Source organism: Molossus molossus, unplaced genomic scaffold (genome assembly GCF_014108415.1).
Source record: "Molossus molossus isolate mMolMol1 unplaced genomic scaffold, mMolMol1.p scaffold_m16_p_11, whole genome shotgun sequence".
Lineage (NCBI taxonomy): Eukaryota > Metazoa > Chordata > Mammalia > Chiroptera > Molossidae > Molossus > Molossus molossus.
Window position 1 is genome coordinate 96556723 of NW_023425346.1, and position 20850 is coordinate 96577572.

Consider the following 20850-nt stretch of genomic DNA (forward strand, 5'->3'; position numbering starts at 1 on the left):
TGACAACTAAAATGCTAATAAACTGTGATAAGAAGTGGAGTTTCCATAGCTACAGTCCAGGTTATGGAACATGATTATACTTGTAAAAAAAAATCGGAATAAAAATGATTTGTAATGGGGGAAATGAAAGTCTGTGGCTTCAGCATTAAATAGTTGGACTAATATTTTATGAATACTTTGGAGCCTTTTGAAAGAAGTAGAAAAGATGTAATGGTAATATATAATTTTTAAATGACCAAATGTTCCCCTTGTTAATTTATTTTGCTTTAGAATTTCAATCTGATTCAATTATACCAGTGTCCTATACTATAGTGAATATGTAATTGAGGACAGTAATCCTTATTAAGCTAGAAAGGTAAAATGCTTACCTTATATGTAATTAATTAAACTTCAGTTCTGTTTTTGATTGATTAAAGCACAATTTCCCTAACTCATGGCTTTATTGATTTCTGTGATTCACTGGATACTTTTACTTCCAGGCACGATGATTTTTATAGCATGCTGGTCATCCACCCACTCATTGATCTATACCCATATATACATTTGAAATTGCTACTGCTGCCAATCTTCCTTCTACACTTTTATTAGAATAATGTTAGCTAACTTTATTATATGCTTACTACTGTTGACCTCTATGCTGTTCTTTAGAGTCATCACCTCTCTTAGTCTTCACATTAGCAAGTGGTAGGAGAGGGAGTTTCCATCATTTTACAATTGAATGTAATATGTATTGGTTCAACCCCTCTGTTGTTGTTTTGATTTTACTTTAGTTTTCAGTAATTCTTTCTGTGGCTGAGGTTTTTAAACCACGTAGCAGTGATAATCACAGTTGTCACTGCTTGAATTTCCAGACTGGTCAGGATTAACGCGGTCCTGGTGATCTATGATATTTGGCTTATAGTGCCAGGCCTTTGTAGAGAACTATTCTGAAAAATAACGGAGGGAAGGGATTATTGCCAAGATGAATTATATTGGAAATGTGTATTTCCATCATGACAGCTATATTTTGCATGCATAGTTCAGATTCATCAGCTTAATTTAAAATTTAAGGAAAACACACACAATGAGAATGTTTCTTCCAAATAATTATATTACTGTATTAAAAATTAAACCGGAAAGTCTTTATGGTGCTCAGAAATAAATCAAACTTGGATCATATGTGTCATCTTGGTATAAGAACATATTTTTGAGAAACAAAATCATATGACTCTAATTACATAAACCAAATGTTTTTCTTCAGGTAGTATACTAGCAGCCCATGTTACCTGTCAATGCAAAACCTTTGTCCTTTTTCCTGCAAATTTGGTTGCTTTGAGGAACTGTGTGCTACTCAGGCAACATTCACTTAATATTTATTTCAAATAGTCTGATTGTTTATCATTTCTAATGAGACATTGTCTCCAACTTGATTCTAACATAATCATTGGAGTTTGGGGTTGACATGGTCTTCGGGAGAATAAACAGATCCCTTTGTCCCCTTGTGTTCTCATGCCACAGGAAGTGTTCCTTTTTACATGAGATCCTCCAAGATGATGAGTTCGAATCCTGAGGAAGACCCCTTGGACACGTTTCTCCAGTATATTGAGGATATGGGGATGAAGGCTTATGATGGCTTGGTTATTCAGAATGCCTCGGACATCGCTCGAGAGAATGATCGCTTGAGGAATGAGACAAACCTGGCCTACTTGAAGGAGAAAAATGAAAAACGCCGGAGACAAGAAGAAGCAATAAAACGGTAAATATAAATGAAAGCGTTTGGGATTTTGCACACAGGAGAAAATCTGTGAGTTGTGCAAAGGCTGTGATGTCATCATCCGGTCAAGAAAAGGACCGTCAAAGGTGGGCTTGATGAGATCACAATCCATCCTACTGGCAGGATCCTCGCCTTAGTTAGCAAACGTGGTTAACCTGAGTGTCATGCTTGTGGAGAGGCAGATTGAAAGGGGAAAGAATCCAGTTTCCTCTAAATAAAAGTTCATACTGAACAATCTCTTGATAAAAGCCCAAGAGAACACACAACACTTTAATGGCCAGTGGTGGATGAAAATTCTCACCTTTAACGGTCTTTGTTTATAGTTCTTACCTTATGATAGAGTTCACCCTCTCCCTAGATTATAAAAAGACTCATTGTTCATTAGAATTTTATGAGCCCCTGAAGACAAGTGGAACCCTCAGCGTGTACATTTTGCACAGAATTTTATGATTGTTACAGCTCTTGTCTGGTACCAAGCATCCCAGGTTCGTTCACATGAAATGACTTTTGTGCTGCAAAACTTACCAGTTGCAAGTGAGTGAGCCCTCGAGTGCAGCTTCCAAAGCGAGGCTGAATTTCCTAGGCCACTGAGACCAAAAGAAAGACACACATCTTTTCGTTTTTCAAAACATTACTGTGTTCCGTGTGTGTGTGTGTGTGTGTGTGTGCGCACACACATGTGTTAAGGGGTTCAGGTAGACACGTGTTTGATGGAGTGCTATTTCTTCAATGGAGTCCACTTACTAAGTGCAAAGATGCAGAATTTAGAGAATTAATCCATATCTATTAGCTGGGTAACTGAATGATAATGGTTAAGCTATTATCCATAGTTAGTGGATTTTTTTTTTTTTTTTTATCAAATCTGGCATTAATACTTTTGCTAACTCTCTGTCAACATTATGATTTTAAGGAAAAGGAAATGTTATTTTAAGATGAACTGTTCACTTATAAAGAAGCTAGGTAAAGATGCACTACTCTGATCATTTAATTACAAGAGACTTTATATGAGAAGTGTACTGCCAGAGATGTGAGTCATATAGCTACCTGTTGAAAGATAACTCAAGCAGAGTTCAATGTATCCCATGAAGTGGACAAGGCATCATGTAGTGACCAAGGCAAACATTGGAAGGATGTAAATTCAGACTGGTAGTGGTCTATTGGGCAATGTAGAGCCTTATAAATGCTTATGTTTTATTCTAGAAAAACATATTCATAGAAGATTTCTGAGCAGCAAGTGACATGCCCTAACTGAATGTTTTACAAGGATTATTGTTTTCTTTGTATTGAATAGATGGATGGGCCATAGATGAATGCAAGAAATCCAAAGAGAATGTTTTTGCAATCATTTGGGTGAGAAATGATGGTGGTTTGGACTAGGTGGTGTGGAATGATCAAATCATGAACATCATGAGAATTTTCTAATTGGTGAGATGTAGGAGTTGAGGAAGAAAAAGTAACTAAAGATGATTCTCAAGTCTGTTTGTTTGTTGACATTGCTACATTTTTCTTTTCCTGAACAATTAGGAGAATGATGTTTCCATTTAATGAAATGATCAAAACTAGAAGAGGAGTCAGCTTAGGTTAAATGGTGGGGAAATTTGGCAAGCCAATTTTGTAAGCCTTTTGAGACATCCAAGTGGAAAATTCTGGATAGGCAGTTGGACGCAGGACTCATGGTGGAGATAAAAGCTGGTGGTATAAGTGTCTTATCCTATAGATTTCACAACCATGAGCTTAGTTAAGAATGCGTAGGACCAAAAATTAGATAGCGATAATGAGGGCAATCAGAACTGTTCCGTGGGCCACCTGATGCTTACTTGAAAGGAACAGTAGAGGGATCCAAGGAAGATGGCCAATGAGAGAGGAAAAGAACCACAAAGGAGGTGATGCCTCTGAGTAAAGTGACACAGTGATTTAAGGAGAGAGAGAGGGGGAGAGAGAGAGAGAGAGAAAGAGAGAGAGAGAGAAAGGTTTAGCAGATGGACCAAATACGCTGAAGACTGAGAATCGACCAATGCCTTGTACCACAGTGTTGTTGACAAGAACACTTTCTGTGGCGGAGTGGGGAAAAACCCCACTGAGATTATGTTCATGCAAACATGGGAAAAAAGAAATTGAAACAAACTGTAGAGAACTACTTTGAAGACTGAGATTAAAAATATTTTAAAAAACATGAAGGGTAGTTGAAGGAGGGAGTGAGGTTTATGGTGAAAGTTGACTTTTCTATTGTTTTTCCTTGAAGGAGAAAGAACAGCTTATTCTAAGTATTAGTATGGCAACAGAAGGAGAAATGCTAATGACGCAAGGGAGGGAGGGGGCATTACTGTGATTACATCCCTCAGTAGGTGGGAAAGGATGGGATTGAAAGCACCTGGGAGAGAAGCATAGCTGCTAGGCCATCATAGAAGGGAAGCCACAACAGCTGGATGACTGAATGATGAATAAATGAGAGTAACCCTGTCTAAAAAGGCCCCAGACCTGGCTCATTATACACCAAACACTGTGTTATTATTGTACTCATCCTTGTGCCCAGAAGGATGTAATATGTCTTGCGATCAACACCTCTTCCCATGGTTTCCTACACTCTTCCTGTCCATAATTTTCTGGAACCCTAATACAAATACGAATAGAAAACATACTAGAAAAGCCTCCTAAATTGCTGAGGCTTCTCAAATGTCTTTCATTTTCAAAAGCAGGGTCCATGTACAGCATGAGGACATAGCAGTCTTTGGAACTGCCGTGGAGGGGTCGCAGAGAGAAAAGCCAAATGAGCCAAATACCTGGTGATTGGACGGGAGGAGGAGACTGAAGAGCATGGCTTTGTCACAGGCCAGTCTGTGCATGCTCCAGTTATGCTATCCCAGTGGCCACTGCAATTCTAAATTTAGTTTTATTGTGTTTGTATGGTGACCAGTATCCTGGAGTTCTGACAGTTAAAAAATATAATAGTCTTCTATATTATAGAAATGCTCACAGCATATTTTTAGAATCGCTTCAACATTCCTAATAGGAAATAAAATTTTAATATATTTTTTTAAATTTCATAGCAAGATTGTGGTCACACAGGTATTTTGGAGTTTTGGGGATGGCAACAGAAGCAGAATACCCTCATGTACATTCCACATATATTTGAATATTTTTAACATGCAATTGATGTCAAAGTGTAGAGAAAATTCAATGTGACATTAATGAACACAGTCTAATCAATTAAAATTCTCTATCTTGTCTGCAGCATGCCTTCTTTAGTATATAGTATGATTTAATATATAGGATGCAAATGCTAAAAATCTAAGGATGGGCATGTTTGACCTTGAAAAGGCATTGATGATAATTCTCTGTGAAATATGCCAGTTGCAATTTCAGAAATGTGCAGACTGGCAAGGATTGCTTAAAAAATGGAAATAGGATTTCGTATGATTGACCTGCTGGATCACATATGTGCTGAAATGTCTTTTGTGCTGAAGCTGAGAAGCTTAAAACACTGGGCGCTTAGAAAAAGAATATCCTCATCACTTTCTCAGTGTTCTAAGTTACTCAGGCTTTCTGAGCCCAATTCCTTATTTTCATTTATATATTTTTGAAGATATTTTTATTGATTTTATAGAAAGAGGGAGAGAGAGATGAAAACATTGATGAGAGAGAACATCGATTGGCCACCTCCTGCACACCCCTTAGTGGGGATTGGGCCCGCAACCCGGCATGTGTCCTGACTGGGAATCAAATCAGTGACCTCTTGGTGCAGGGGACAACAAAGCCTACTGAGCCACATAGGCCACAGTAAATTCCTTATTATTATTTTCTTAATCCTCACCCGAGGATATTTTTCCATTTATTTTCAGATAGAATGGGAGGGAGGGAGGGAGGGAGGGAGGGAGAGAGGGAGGGAGAGAGAGAAATATCAATGTGAGAGGGCACATCGACCTGTTGCCTCCCGCACAACTCCGACCAGGGCTGGAGACCAAACCACGACCCCCTTGACCAGAATCAAAGTAGGGACTCTTTGGTCCACGGGCCATAGTTCTAACCACTGAGCAAAACTGGCCAGGGCTAATTCCTCATTTTTAAACTAACTTGAACCACATGTCACTACAAATTTTCTTGTTCCCTCACTTCCATTTTTCAAATAGGATTTCACCCAAAATACTTTTGGGTGAAAAATTCTCAATAAACAAGAAGATACTGTCGCGCTTTTCTTAACAGCCCCAAATAATATTTGGTGAGAAAGAGAGAGAGAGACTTAAAGGAGAAAAGCTAATGGAGAATAAAAAGTTATTTCGGTAGCTCATCATTTCTGCTATTTTAAATCCTAATGGTTTTGTGCAGGCACTGTTAAATGAGATTTACTTTTTATTAAGAAGCCTATAAGAAAACACACACACACAAAACCTACAACTTCAGATAAGTGAGCTCCCTTGATCTGGGTTACAAAATCCTGGTTGGTCAGATTCATGTGGGCAAAAAGGGATGTTTACGAACAGGGGTGATGGGTGTGTTGAACCATTCACTCAGCACAGACACCAGCCATTGCAAGGGAAGAAAATGGACGATGAGAACAGACTCTGGCCCCTACCAACCTGGAAGGCAAGATGTGTGTGTACTTGTGAACATAAGACCTTGTTTAGAATATCAAATAAGGACTTCCGCTGAGGAGGATGGGCAAGCAGAAGATCATCTGGGCCCTGGCGGTTTAGCTCAGCAGTTAAAGTGTCAGCTGTGGACTGAAGGGTTGTGGGTTCGATTCTGGTCAAGGGCACGTACCTCAGTTGTGGTTTGGTCCCCGGCCCTGAGCGGGGTCATATGGGAGGCAGCCAGTCAGTGTGTCTCTCTCACATCGATGCTTTTCTCTCCCCCTCCCTCCCACTCTATCTAAAAATGAGTGGAGAAGTGTCCCCGGGTGAGAATTAAAAAAAAAAAAAAAAAAAATAGATCACCTGGTATAACCAAAACATGCTTAAATTAGAAGTTTCAAGTACGTTTTTCTTTCTGGATTCTTATGCCTTCACTGTCTCATTTTACCGCAGGGTGGTCACTAGTGGAAGGGCTGGGAGGGGAGGTAGAAAAGGGTAAATGGAGTCAAATACATGGTGAGAAAAGGAGAACTGACTTTGGGTGGTGAACACACAGTGCAATATAGAGATGATGTACTATGGAATTGTACATTTGAAACATATACTGTATTTTTATTACCCGATGTCACCCCAATAAATTTAATAAACATTGAAAAATGCAGGAAATATTCCTTAAATGAATAGCAACAAAGAAATGTGTTCCCAGTACCTGTCTTTCTGAGTATGTTTTCTACTACAGGAAAGGGCTGCAATTTTTTTTAATGAAATGAATGCTACATTAGTGAAATTCTCCCAAACAGTGCAAGACGCGACTTTAGCAAAGTGGTTCTGACACAAAGGACTACTTAGGCTGATTAGGAATGTTTCTGTTCCCTGCGGACGCCCTCACGGGATGTATATGAGGTTATATTTCCTCTTTAAAAGTGACAGTCAGAAATGGAATTAGATTTTGTATAACTCCTTTAAATATATATGCAACTGTATATTAGTATGGATACTGTGAAGCTATTTATATTAGAAGGTTTTAGTATTTCCTTTATTCAAGGAGAAGCAAGAGATGACTAAAGTTAGTTCGTAAGACCATAGACAGAAATAAGGAAAAATGAAAATAAAGAAAATAGTTGCTTTTCCTATATTAAAACATTGCTACCTAAAAGGTAAATGGTTGTGATACCAAAGTTTAAACTGGTTAATATTTTAAGTGATTACTCAAAGACAGAGTGACACAGAGAGCTCTTATTATAGACATGTTAACGGTAACATAAATCCTCTTTAGAAAGTGATAGATCCTGGAATCATACTCTTGATTTGTGAAATAAGAAATTGAATTATGGAAATAAGAACTTTTATTCAAGTGCATTTTAATGAATGATATAACTCTTCAGTGCAACATGAATAGTTACTTTAGTCACAAATATATAATATTGTAGGTTTGTTTTTATGGAAGGCATATAGCAAAAGAAATGCCCTATTTCTACATCAAAAGAGATGGTAAAGCGCCATTGGTCAGGTTAAGTGAGGACAGTTCAACGAAACAGCAGTCAGAAACACAACTTTGCCAACTTTCAGAGATACTCTACACCTGCCCTGGAAACACCAGTTAGCTACAGCTCCTATGCTCAGAGCATAGAAACACACCCCCAAAGCCCTCAGCCATACTTCTATCTAAAATAAACTCACATCTGCCACATGTCAGCGTCTTGCTGCAATGAGTCAGCTGATCTGATGTGATGTGAATTTCTGACCTAATTTCGCTGTAGGACTCAGTGCTCAGGCAGAGGAAACAAGGTTAATGTGTTGATAAGTGGGCGAGATTAAACAGCAGACAGTATCTTAATAACCCTCTCTAATTTCAGCTTCCTCTTGTGTTTGTGATTAACTCCCATCTCTTTTCTATTAGTCATTTCAGAGGACCACAAGCTGTTTTGCTTGTTTCTATGTTAAAATTGTGCATCTGAATTTTTTAAAAAAAAACTAACGAAGATATTGAACTATTGGAATAACATTGATTGCAATACCAAATGCATGGGGAGATTTTTATTCATAGAACCATAAGAAAAGACGAGAGAATTCAATAACTCATCTTGTCCATTCCTCACAAGTGCTCTTTATGAAGCCAGAAGCCAAATCTCCAAAACTGATCCTAAACGAATTGATTTATTAAAAGTGTTTTTTTGTTTTGTTTTGTTTTTTTGTTTTACAGTGCTGGTGGGGAAAGTTAATATTAATAAGCCTAGGTCCAAGGACACCACTGAGGCTAATAAATATTAACTTTCTCCACTAAAGCTTAAGGACATGACAATTGTCCATTTTGGTTGCTGTACTATTTTGTTTTGTAAGTCAAAACGAAGTCTGTCCCCAGGCATACTGTTTTCAGTAAGGGTCACCACAGCGCCAAGATAATTAATGCAATCTAGCACCCATCTATTTACAATTCACATTCCATCTATATTTGTAGTAGGGTTGATTTCAGTTGTTTTCATTCAGTTCCCTGCTAGGACAGATTAGAGGCCACCCATAGAGGGACATTTAATGGCTGAAGTTAAGGTAAGGCTCCTTCTTCTTTCCATGTAGCTTTCTGAGAGCTGTTTATACTCTTGGTTGTTTCTACTTTAATTACATCCTGGGCCTAGCATTGCCTTTTCATTTTAAGAAGCTCAGTGTCTGTTCCATAGCTGAAATAGACAGATGTTGGCAAGAGGAGGGGCTTTTCCAGAACATAACCCCGTATGGGCTGTCAGTCAGCTTGAGAATTAAGCTCCTCTTATGCTGAGGGAATTGCAGCGAAGAGTGGACATTTCAAACCTGCAAACCTATGGCAACGTGAATGCTTGAGAAGAAGCCCATCGGAAAATGTAAGGTAATGTTTCTTTTAGGAGTGTTAAATATTTAGAGATGGTTATAAATTAATTGAGCAACAGTTTTCAATCTAGGGCTGTTTCTTATACTCTGCAGGCTATCAGAGGATATTCTCAATCTTTAACTAAACATAGCCTTTGTAAAATGTTCGAAAACCCAGATAAGGAAAAGGACTTATTATGAAGCAAGGCTATGAGTCAGGGGATTTTTTTTTTAACTGCTAAAAATGCAGTATGGCTTAGAGAACATGTCTACTGTAACAAATGAAGCTGCTAGGTAGAGACGGAGCATGCCAATGAAATAGCTCCAAGGTGTCTGTCCAACTGCTAGGTGCCTGAAGGAAACATCTTCATTACACCTTTATGGGTCACCTTGAAATTCATTTTAATCATGACTTGATAGAAGGAAAGTCAAACCCCCTCCCAAAATAAATCTCTGCTTAAAACACATGCCTCCAGTTAAAAGTTATTCTCAATAACATTCATATTTGGAAATGCATGTCAGAATATTCATGTCCATGCTGGAATATGAATATAACCAGCCTGCCAGGAAGCAGAGGAGAAAAGATAACTCTATTTTGAAAAGCACTTTCAATGACATGTACAAGGAAGATGCTTTAAAAATAAAAAGACCAGCATTTAAAATCCATTACTTTAATTAGTAAATTGCATTTCAGTCTTTGATTTGGGGCTAAGTGTACCACTCAGCATATCCTGATATTTGAATAAGAAATTAAGTGGTTCAGCAATGAAGACAAGCATCGCCAAAGAGACTTCTTAATTTTCTATTAGGCTGAGGTTTGTATGGGTTGCATAGCTATTTTGTTGCCCTAGAAAGTTTTTCATTAAGTATTTATTGACCATCTATTATACATCAGGCATTGTTGTAGGTATTTGGGATAAAGCAGTGAACTAAAGAGTAAATAATGTTTGCTTGGCTTCCTGGGATTTACAACCTGGTGCGGATGGGCTGGGGAGACAGACAATAAACAAACAGGTAAAGTAGAGAGTAAGTTAAAATATGATGAGAACACTAAACTAGGGAGTGTGAGGAGTCAGGGTGTAGGGAGAGAGTAATGTAATATAGGTTGGGGAAGGAAATGTTCAGTCAGCATGTGACCTTTGAGTAAAGACCTGAAGTAAGTGAGGAAAGAACCACGCAGCTCCCCAGGTGACAAGTTTCCAGGAAGAGAGAACACCCAGGGCAGAGGTCCCAGGTGGGACTGCTCCTGGATGTGAGCGGAGCTGCAGTGAGGTCACAGAGCTGGAGACAGGAAGTGAAATGGAGGTGTGACGAGCAGGTCGGAAGTAATGGGGTCAGACCTGCTCAGGTCATGGAGATCACTGGCTTTCACTCCACGGAGATGAGATGAAAAGTCACTGTTCCGTCTGGAGAGGAAGGATGCCGTCATGCGACTTCCTGAAGTCAGAGGAGGATCATTCTGGTCGCTGCGTGGAGCCGCAGGGGCAGCAGCAGGCACGTCGGGTGCAAGGTTATGGACACGATGGTGCAGAATGGAGACGGTGCCATGGAGCGAAGCCGCAGCTGGATGGGGAGGTGTGCGGTGCCATGGCAGACACGTCGTTGAAGGTAGAGTTGCCAGACGTGGTGACAGATTGGATGTGAGGTGTGAGAGCAGGATCAAAGCGTGGCATTCCCAGTAACAGACGGAAAAGACAGCAGCAGCAGGAGGGCTTTGGAGAGCAAGGTTCTGCACATTTGAACGTCTAAGCCGTCTGTGAAGCTACCAATGCTTTGTTATTTGAAGAATCTCATACTTTGCATTTAATAGTTTGTAGGTAGGAGATTGAATGATTTTATAAAAATGTAAAATGCTTTTATAAGACACTAAAAGTTACACATACACGCACTTAAGGCTGAAGATTTTTTTGTGTTTACCCAGAAGAGGGCAAGTGTGTAGATTCGCCAGAGCCAATGAACAATTGCCCGGAGGTCTCTGCCTTTGTGCCGAGCTAGTGGAGTCTGTGATCTCGAGTCTAAGAGCTACATGATCCACACTCGCAGACACTTTCCAGTTCAGGGCAGAGAAAACTGTCTTGGTCCTCTAATCTAAGAAGCAAGATAAAAGGCAGATAGAGGCCTGCAGAACACTTGACATTTCTGAGAAATGTTCTGACAATGGGTAGATGCAATCATTAGCAGTGGTAATATTCACTTACGGCCTTTTTGCAATGATGGAGACATCATTTTCTAACTGATGCACTCTGGACACCTTTCCTGCTCTTGGGTATTCCAATAAACCTGCAGACCATTACCCAGTAATAAAATGGAAATTGGGAGTCACAGTGTGTGTGTGTGTGTGTGTGTGTGTGTGTGTGTGTGTGTGGCTACAGGGGAGAGTAACTAAGTAGTGGGAGAAACTTGGGGTCTGGACAAAAGTTGGGGTCAGTTTACTTCCTAGCTTTAGTGAGATCCATAAAATGTGCCTTAATTCTTTTTTTTTTAAACTATTTTTCATTGATTTTTTTTTTAAGAGAGAGGAAGGAAATGAGAGAGAGAATCATTGATGTGAGAGAGATGCATCGATGGGCTGCCTCCTGCACTCCCTCCACTGGGGATTGAACCCGAAATCCAGGCATATGCCCTGACTGGGAACTGAACTGGGACCTCTCAGTCGATGAGACATTGCTCAATCCACTGAGCCACACCGGCTGGGCAATATGCCTTAATTTTTAAAGTTAAGTGTACTCAATTGTCAATTAGAAATAATATTAATGTTGTTGCATTAAGAGAAAAAAAATTATGCAACACATGCGGGTTAATTAGTGAAAGAGCCAACACATTGTCGCTGCTTAGAATTGGTAGCAGCTATTATTATTATCATTGTTACTATTATTGCTTTTGCTGTCATTGTTATTACCTTTATCTTCATCACATATGTGACTATATTAATAATGACATAGAGCACCATGTCCCAGAAGATTTTACCTTTATTTAGGATAGAAACCAACACAGGGAAAGAAACAAAATTATTTGCTTTGAGCATTTGCAAATGACATGTGTACCCAGCCCCCCAGGGTGTATTTCTTATTGTATAATTGTGTTTCATTTTCTCCATTTACACATATTTTTGTTCTATCTGCTAAAATAGTTATAATTACATAAGGGCTGAAAGAATTCTGGCATGTGAACAGATTAAGAAAGATGCAATAATTGGCCATTTTAGTCTTAATTATTAAACTGGCTTCCAAGAGGAGAGAAAATACCTCTTGTGCATAGTAGGTTTTGAAACGTTTGTCAGATCAGATTTCCCCAGCTTACCTGGTGCACTGACACTGGGTTTCCCAAGGGAAAAGGAAGTAAGCGGGCAGAATGTGATATTTCAAGTGTAATTCACTAATGAATTTCCAGACAGTGTCAGGGAACTACCCGGAGAGCGTTCCCTCCTGGCATAGGAGCTGTTACTTTTCATGGAAATGCATACTTTCCGTGGAAGTGATATGGCATTTAAGCTAAAGATAAATAGAGAAAGAAATAATGAATCATACCTACATATGTGTCAAGGGACATTCAGCATGGCATGCATGTGTATATACATACACACACACATATGTATACATATAGCTAATGGTCTAAAATGATTTTTTTTTAAAGAAAACTGTGGTGTGGCTGGACTTTTTTTTGGAAAGTAATGTTTTCAGCACCCCGTGTAAACACTATTCAGTTTCAGCTCCGCATTGGCTGGGGGACCTGGAAGAGGCTGGGCCCATGACAGCCTCTGACACTCTGTGTGGGAAAGTGTGCTTCTTCCTACTTAGCAGATGTGGTCATTGTAACCCTCTATCCAGCTCCCTTTTCAGAAATATGTGGAGAAACTGAGCCTTGAAGAATTTTTCTAGAATGATCCTTAAACTCCTAGGATGCTTGATGTTAGATTGTCACATAAACTTTAAACATTGCTTGAATGCCTTGTATAACAGACCATTGAAGTACTTTTTGTTTTGGAGATAAATGAAAAACCAGGATTGGAAATCACTTGTCAAGCAAGTTACTTACTGCACAAGTCAGTTTAAAGAAACTTTTTTTTTTTTTAATCCTCACCCAAGAATATTTTTCTATTTATCTTCAGAGAGAGTGGGAAGGACAGAGACAGAAAGAGAAAAACATTGATGTGAGAGAGACACATCAATTGGTTGCCTCCCTCACAACCCCAACCAGGGCCGGGATCCAACTGCAACCAAGGTACATGCCCTTTGCCTGAATCAAACCCGTGACTCTTTGGTCCATTGGCTGACGTTCTAACCTCTGAGCCAAACCAGCCAGGTCGAAAGAAACATTCTTTTGGAGGCTAATACTTTATTTCTTATGGGAATATATTATATTTTGTGATTTACCAAAAAGTGAGCAATCATGGAGAAATTAAAAAACAAGGTAACGAGGAAATATCTTTATGGTGATCAGAGTACGTATGACTCTGCTCCCAGGAGAAGGGGGATGACTCCCTTTTACCTCCCTCCCTTACCAGGTAAGTCGTTCTAGGGTGGGGATGTTTGATCAGAGTTAGCCTAGGTCTGAAATAATTTACCCTTATATCACTTTTAAAGTGTTTTAGAAAAAATAACTCACTGTAATTCATGTAAATTATTCTCTTCTGCTACTGGTCACTGGATAATAAAACAAAGGATTAAAAGATGGGTAGCTTGTACCTTTTCTCTGTTTTTTTACTGAGCACTGGTTTAAGCCCCCGGACCTGAGCAACTCCCAGCTCTCAGCAGATCAATACAAATAATATATCTCATCGAGAAATGAAGCCCGTGTGCTTTAGAATGCCTTTCAGAACACTCGTTCATTTCTAGAAATCAGTTCTTTCAAATATCAAATTGTATTCTTAGATTCTTTCTTCTCTTCCACGTAATTTTACTTCTCCTTTATCTTGATAACTTAGAATTGTAATTCTTATTCTTAGTTCCTGTCTTCTTTGATGCTCTTCTGTTCCAATCTGGTGTGTATGTGTGTGTGTGTGTGTGGGCATGTGTGTGTGGGCACGCTCTGTTCAGCTCCTGCTCAATTATTTAAAAAGCCTAGGTATTTCAAATAAAAATAGGGAAACACATTTTCAAAACATGGGACATGGTTCAACAGATTATATGGGATAAAGGGAGATAGGGGAGGGGGCAGAAAAGGACCTCCCAGTAAAAGCCTTTTTAGCAAATCATACTGAATCTCATTAATAAAGAATACGTCCACTAAAGCTGCACCATCAATCTGCCATGTGCATTAGTGATGTCTAGTCCAATTCCGGTAGATAAATTGTTCCCTAAGTGTTGGTCGGCTGCCACTCAAATCACAATACCAATAATACATGCCATGCTGAATGTCCCTTGACACAGGGCGAATTTTTTCAGGGTTAGACTGGATGAAACAGGTGAAGGGGAGGAATGATGTCTGTCTGAATGAACATCACCACCACAGCAAAAAAGGGTAGATAATTGAAGAGATAAGCAATAGACAAGGACACTGGGAACCAATCTACCAAAAATAAACTGGCAGAGAGTAATCCAACTACGCATCACTGCCTAAAGTGTCAGCTAATGATACAACCGGAAACGTGCAGTCAATACAGAGCTCACAAAATCAGATGAGAACATCACTGCAGTGTAGAGATATTTGTCATGGGAAAACAAACACACACAAAGATAAAAGGGGAGGGGAAACAGAGTAACTAAATACTTCTGTGGATATTTTAATTACAGCATCTTAGTTTGGTTTCTACTCATGAACAATCCTATTTAGTGATAGATATCATAACTAATATTTTTCCCCATGAGTAGCGCTCAGAAGCATTCGTTATTATAAACAGGTGCTTTTCAAAGTCATGATATAATATGCCCTTGTGAAACTCTTGAGTTTCAGTTGACACCATATGATTTTTCTAAAGAAGTCCTGCGGTTTCACACATGACCTTAAAATAAAAGCACCTGCTTTTGAACCTGTAGTGGAAGGGAAAGTGTTCTATCACTTCTTACAAGATTAAAAGGCTCCACAGGGATATTGTGCATGGAAGAGAGCACTTGAAATGAGGTGGAGACACTAAGCCTGTGCTCTTCTGTGATTGCATTAAAGTGGAGGAATGAAAGATGAGGGTGGTATTGGGTTTTAGGAAGAAATGCCATTTGTGGATTTATCATTAATGCAGTGACCTATCTGTCCAAGTCTTTCCATTTCAGCATGACTGAGAATTCTAAAAAGAAGTCAGCTTAAAGGTGTCAACACAGTCCCCTGGATATGTTGCCTTCAGCTATAACCTGTATCTTTAATTTAGCACAGTTGGCAATCTTGGTGTGACACAGGTTGTGATTTCGTTAACATGAAAACAGAATGACCTCTGTCACCCCAGAGCTGATTGAGAGCTCAGCTCGGGCCGGACAACATGTACGATTGTAGGAAGAATAACCTGGGAACAAAATGACATGGCCTCAGTGAACTTGTGGACCAATGGACAGAGTCTTTATATCTGGTCTTCTCCTAGACAAATGTATGCGTGTTTATTGTTCAAAGATGTGTTTTAATAATGTATGCATGTTACGTGACCTCCGTCGCACAGATAAAACCTTGTTTTCATGAACAGGCTTGAACAATCAACCTGAAGCAATAAAACGATGTCTATGTGCCAGCTTGGAGCTCTGTGAGTGCTGCTATGGGTGCCTCGTATTGTGGCCAATGAGGTGCAGTGTGTCGTGGAATCCCTCACTACTTACAGTTCCAAGAGTAGTCACTTCAGTTACTAAACACCTCATCCTTTTGTGACATGAGTCATCAAGGTATTACCAGTGATGGAAATGAATGATCATTTTATACAATTGTCTCAGGTGAACATTTGGAGACAATGCAGTTTCCAAGATACCTGATGCAATGCAATGCCGCGCATTTCAGATCAGACATGATCTATCTCCAAGTCAACATTTTGTTTAATTTTGATTTACTTTCATGTCTGAACTTCAGAGAAAAGGGAAACGTCCCTCACTTCTTTCGAAGTTGTTAAGACAGATTGGAAAAATCTGAATGTATAAAATGTTATTTTGCAATAGAAATGATAGTTTCAATGAATTAAAGTTTCCATCAAATTATATTTTTCTCAGATACGAGTGCTTTATTTTAATCATACATTCCATTTGCACACTCTCTGTAAATGTTCTCCAGCCTCAATTTGTATTATTCAAACCCTGATGATCTTCTCTAAATAAAGCATATAACAACTTAAACAATCCATCCCACCTTCAAATATACTGTAGGAAAAGTCTTCCATTGTACATGGCTTATAAATTAACATATAATTAAAATTTTTTAACAATGTCTTTTGAGATCTAGAACTCCAGAGTTATGCTTTACCATTATGTTGTTGGAGTCATAGAGTAAACATAAAATAAGGTAAAAAAAAAAAAAAAAAGGAAGGAATTATGATTTGAGGCATTTTAAAGCCCTTAGGCTTGACTTCTGTAGTTTAGACTGATAAATATAAGTACATTGTTTACCAATGCACTGGTGGTATTTCTATGACAGATATTTAAATGTGGGCAAGACATAGTCCTAAAACCAAAGCATTAAATGAAAAAAAAAATAGATATAAAGTAAGGAGAAAAGGGAAAAGAGAGAGTAGAGATCAAAACATTTTTAGCCAGGTCACTAAAATACCAGACTTTGTTCACTTTTTAACCTATCTCTGAATTTATAAGTGAGGTGGCAAATGCTAGTTAGGAGTAATCATAAAAGAACCCTTGCAGTTTTACAAAGTCACATTCATGTCTGTGGTGTGCTGTGTCTTTTCCCGCTGTGGAGTCGATGAGAACTCGCTCTAATACAGCTACAGGATAAGGGAGCATGTGCATTCATACAAAAGATACAGCCAACTGCCCTTTTGTGTATGAGTGTGTGTGTGTGTGTGTGTGTGTGCGTGTTTCTTTGAGCCATTGATAGATTACGCCCAGAGCATTTCTCACCAGGAATTTATCCAACAAGTCAGGGCACTTTGGTTATTAAATTGAGGTCTCAAGTTAGAGGCCATTAAGCAAATTATTTAGTGTTTTTTGCTTTAGAAAGCAAGGGCACAAGTACAGTATTTTATAACTGGTTAATTTCATGCTGCAATTAAATTTTTGACACACACTTGGAATGGGAAACAATGTTAAGAGGAAAATTAAAGAGGGCTTTCTATTGTTGAGTGTATGTTTGAAAATGGACTTTTTAACAGAGGTCTAGCTAACATATTTAAGAATTGGCATCTTATACCCTATGGCAAGATGGAAATTACCTGTGGTGTAAAATATAATCCAAGGAGAAACAGACATTTTGGTTTTCACATTTGTTGTATTTTTAGATTTTATACAATGATTAAAAGTTGTATTATAATAAATTTTAGCAGACACTTCAATGAAGATAATTTTGTAAAATATTTTTTTAATAATGAAATTGAGCTAGTTCAATATACTGGTTATATAAATGTTTAATTTTTAGCATGATAGCTGGTTTAGGAGAAAATGGAATTGTGTGTGTGTGTGTGTGTGTGTGTGTGTGTGTGTGTGAAAGAGAGAGAGAAATATTAAAGTCTAAACTCAAGTTTAAATATGTTACAGTGGGCAACATTCAGATAAAGGAAAAATAAAAAGGTAGTTTGTTAGGAATACATTCCGAATAACTGAAATCAAAAGAAAATGGTAATGTCCTCTGGAAAAATTAGTTTTTTGTATACTTATCTCTTGTTTTCTATTTCTTCTCTTTGTTTCTACATATTCATTATTTTCATCTGAACTGATAGTAGAGGATAGCATCTTTGATCTACAGCAACAAGGACAGATTTTGTCCCTAACTCTTTCTGGCTGTGTAACCATGGACTAATTATTCAAACCCTCTGGGCTGTGGTTTTCTTCATGATAAGGTGGCCATGAGAGTAATAGTGCCTACAGTTTAGGATGTTATAAAAAATCAGTTACCTTAGCCTTGTAGAGGGCTTACCACAGAACTCATAGCAAGCACTAGGTGAGCATTAACTCCTCTTCCTAAAGTCTGGCCACTACGAGGGTTGGGGCTTTGCTTTGGTCACTGCTGCACCCTAAGAACCTAGAATAATAGATGTTCAATAAGTATCTTTGTTTCATGTATTGAGTAACTGACTGATATTATGAGACCTTGTTTATGAATTAATAGGAAGTTAGTATCGTGATGTAATTATAGGGGATGTTAAACCCTCACCCTGTGAAAATATCTCATTGGTATAACCAACCATTGTCATAAATCTCAAATGTGTAGAACGATTCTTTTGGCTTGCATATTGCTTCATTCTTTAGAAGGTGAATGGATAGACAGCAAATTGTGTTGTCAATTTTGCCTTACTGTGAATGATTTATTAAACTTATTCCTGATAATAGGTGAGAGAGTGGTATTTTCTTAGGGGCTATATAAGCAGCAAAGAGACTGAATTGAAAAGAGTGGCGATGGGCCCCATTTTATAATTTTTCTCAGATTTAGATTAATATATAATCTCAGCTAGTAGAAAAGTGTAGTTTCTGAAGTCATATAGCAAGTTTTGGCTGAATTTAGAAAGAGTAGCAAGACTCATTTCCTGGTATAAATGACCTAAGTTTTTTCATTTAGGTTAGATTTTTGTTGTACATAGCAACATAGGAATTTTGTACAGAAGGAATGGAAAGTTAAAAAACCTACTAAAGACCTCTGAAAAGAAAAATTCCCTCCACAAAACTCCAAATAGATGGATGAATGTTCAGGAACATGCAGATTGGCTAAATTTTCAGTGTTATCCAGATAATGGCCATTTGTTATTTAATACCTAGGGAATTGTTAACAAATAGGTCATTTGTTTTTTGTTTTTTGTATAATACCAGGTGAGATATAACTAATAGCACTCCTTTAAACTGTGTATTTTAAATCAAATTTATTTATCCCCCAAGTATCTCAAATGACAATCACAAACTTGTGCCCACTATGCCAGATGGCAGCGAGGGTTAAATTGAATGCTAATGTTGCTAGGTGAGCTGCTGCTCTCCAGCCAGAGAAGGTGTGTGCTTCCCACCACCTGTGACCTTGTGTTCTGGACAAGTCCCTTCAGGACTCAGCTCAAGCAGTATCTGCCTGAAAGCTTCGCTGGTCTTTCCAGACATTATTTATTGTTCAATCTTATTTGCTGTCATAGTGCTCTTTATAGTTCCACTCACTTTTAAAACAGCTTCTCTAATAATTTCCATTTGTAAAATTAGAACTGAACCTAGTGATGTCCGGATCTTGACACAAAGAAAGGAGAGTTTAACAACTTAGAATTTTTGTGAAGTGATTCAGGTTTTGCTGAGTCTCTCAAAGGATAGCCAAGGGGTCCTTTCATTTAGGGAACCCAACATAATGACTCTCTCCCATCTATTAACTTCTCATAGTCCCACCCCAGACAACTCAGGGAAAAAGAGAGAGAGAGAAAGGAAGGGAGGAAGGGAGGAAGGGAGGAAGGGAGGAAGGGAGGAAGGGAGGAAGGGAGGAAGGAAGGAAGGAAGGAAGGAAGGAAGGAAGGAAGGAAGGAAGGAAGGAAGGAAGGGAGAAAGAGAGAGAGAAAGAGAGAAAGAGAGAAAAGAAAGAAAGAAAGAAAGAAAGAAAGAAAGAAAGAAAGAAAGAAAGAAAGAAAAAAAGGAAAGAAGAAAGAAACTCATTTATTGTGTTGATCAAGGTAACGTCTCTGAATGTGGGGGGTTAATGGGGAGACCAGAAAACATGATTTTTCCTCCTTCAGTTTTTGTGCAATACACGAATTCTTCACAAGAGAGCAGTTCCCTGGGCTGGCTTAGCAACATAGCATTATTCTTCCTTGAGAAGTGAAGAAGGGAATGACCTTCACAATCATTTATAGTTTCACATCTTCAATTCTGTCCCAATCATAGTTGACTATTCCTCTATTTTCACTGTTAGATTGAGTTCCATCTCAATACAGGTAGATATAAGGCTGGAGTTTGGGGAAATGACTGAAATTGAAGTTCTGAAATTATTTCCCAGCTCTGCCTTTAAAGAACCTTCTCCCTCGGCCTGAACTTACCTACTCGAGTACGCTTTAGGCCACGGGTCAGCAAACACTTTCAAATAGTGATTATTTTAGGCTCTGCAGACCATAGAGTCTCTGTGGCAACGACATAACCCTGATGCTGTAGTGTGGAAGCACCCTCAACAATACCTAACCCAATGAGCATGCCTGTGTTCCAATAAACTTTATTTGCAGAAACTTTTGGAAGGCCAGATTTGACCTGCAGGCCACTGTTGTCTAAACCCTATTAGTCTGTCTGTTGGTTTTGTTGACCTAATTGTCACCATCCAGGAGATTCTTCTAAAGGGGATTTTACTGCTAATCGGCCCTCCCTAAGCGTGTGACTTGGGAAAGTATCAGGAAGCCGAGCTTTAGAACTATACGTACTGTTGAGACCTCTAGCCAGATTATTAATCCAGATATAAATAAATAAAACTTCAAAGAACTTCAGGGGAATTTTTGCAGTTCTAGGAGAGCTAGTTTTCAAGAAAGTGTACAAGGTATGAAACAAAGTTGTGAGTAATCATACAGAGCTCACAAGAGCAACTACCATTGATTTAGTGTTTATTTCATACCAGATGCTATACATTTTTTAACACCCTATGTCTAATTAATCCAGATGATAGTTCCATGAGGTA

The 20850-nt window shown here is 38.6% G+C and overlaps 1 protein-coding gene across 1 annotated transcript in view; it reads left to right on the forward strand.

The window, feature by feature from the left end:
• The window catches only part of NYAP2 (neuronal tyrosine-phosphorylated phosphoinositide-3-kinase adaptor 2), a 232329-nt gene that overhangs the window by 7101 nt on the left and 204378 nt on the right, over positions 1–20850 (forward strand). The window contains exon 2 of the mRNA XM_036254666.1: positions 1498–1735. Coding sequence (XP_036110559.1) covers positions 1515–1735 — 221 coding nt within the window. The 5' untranslated portion in view covers positions 1498–1514. The remainder of the gene's footprint in view (positions 1–1497; positions 1736–20850) is intronic.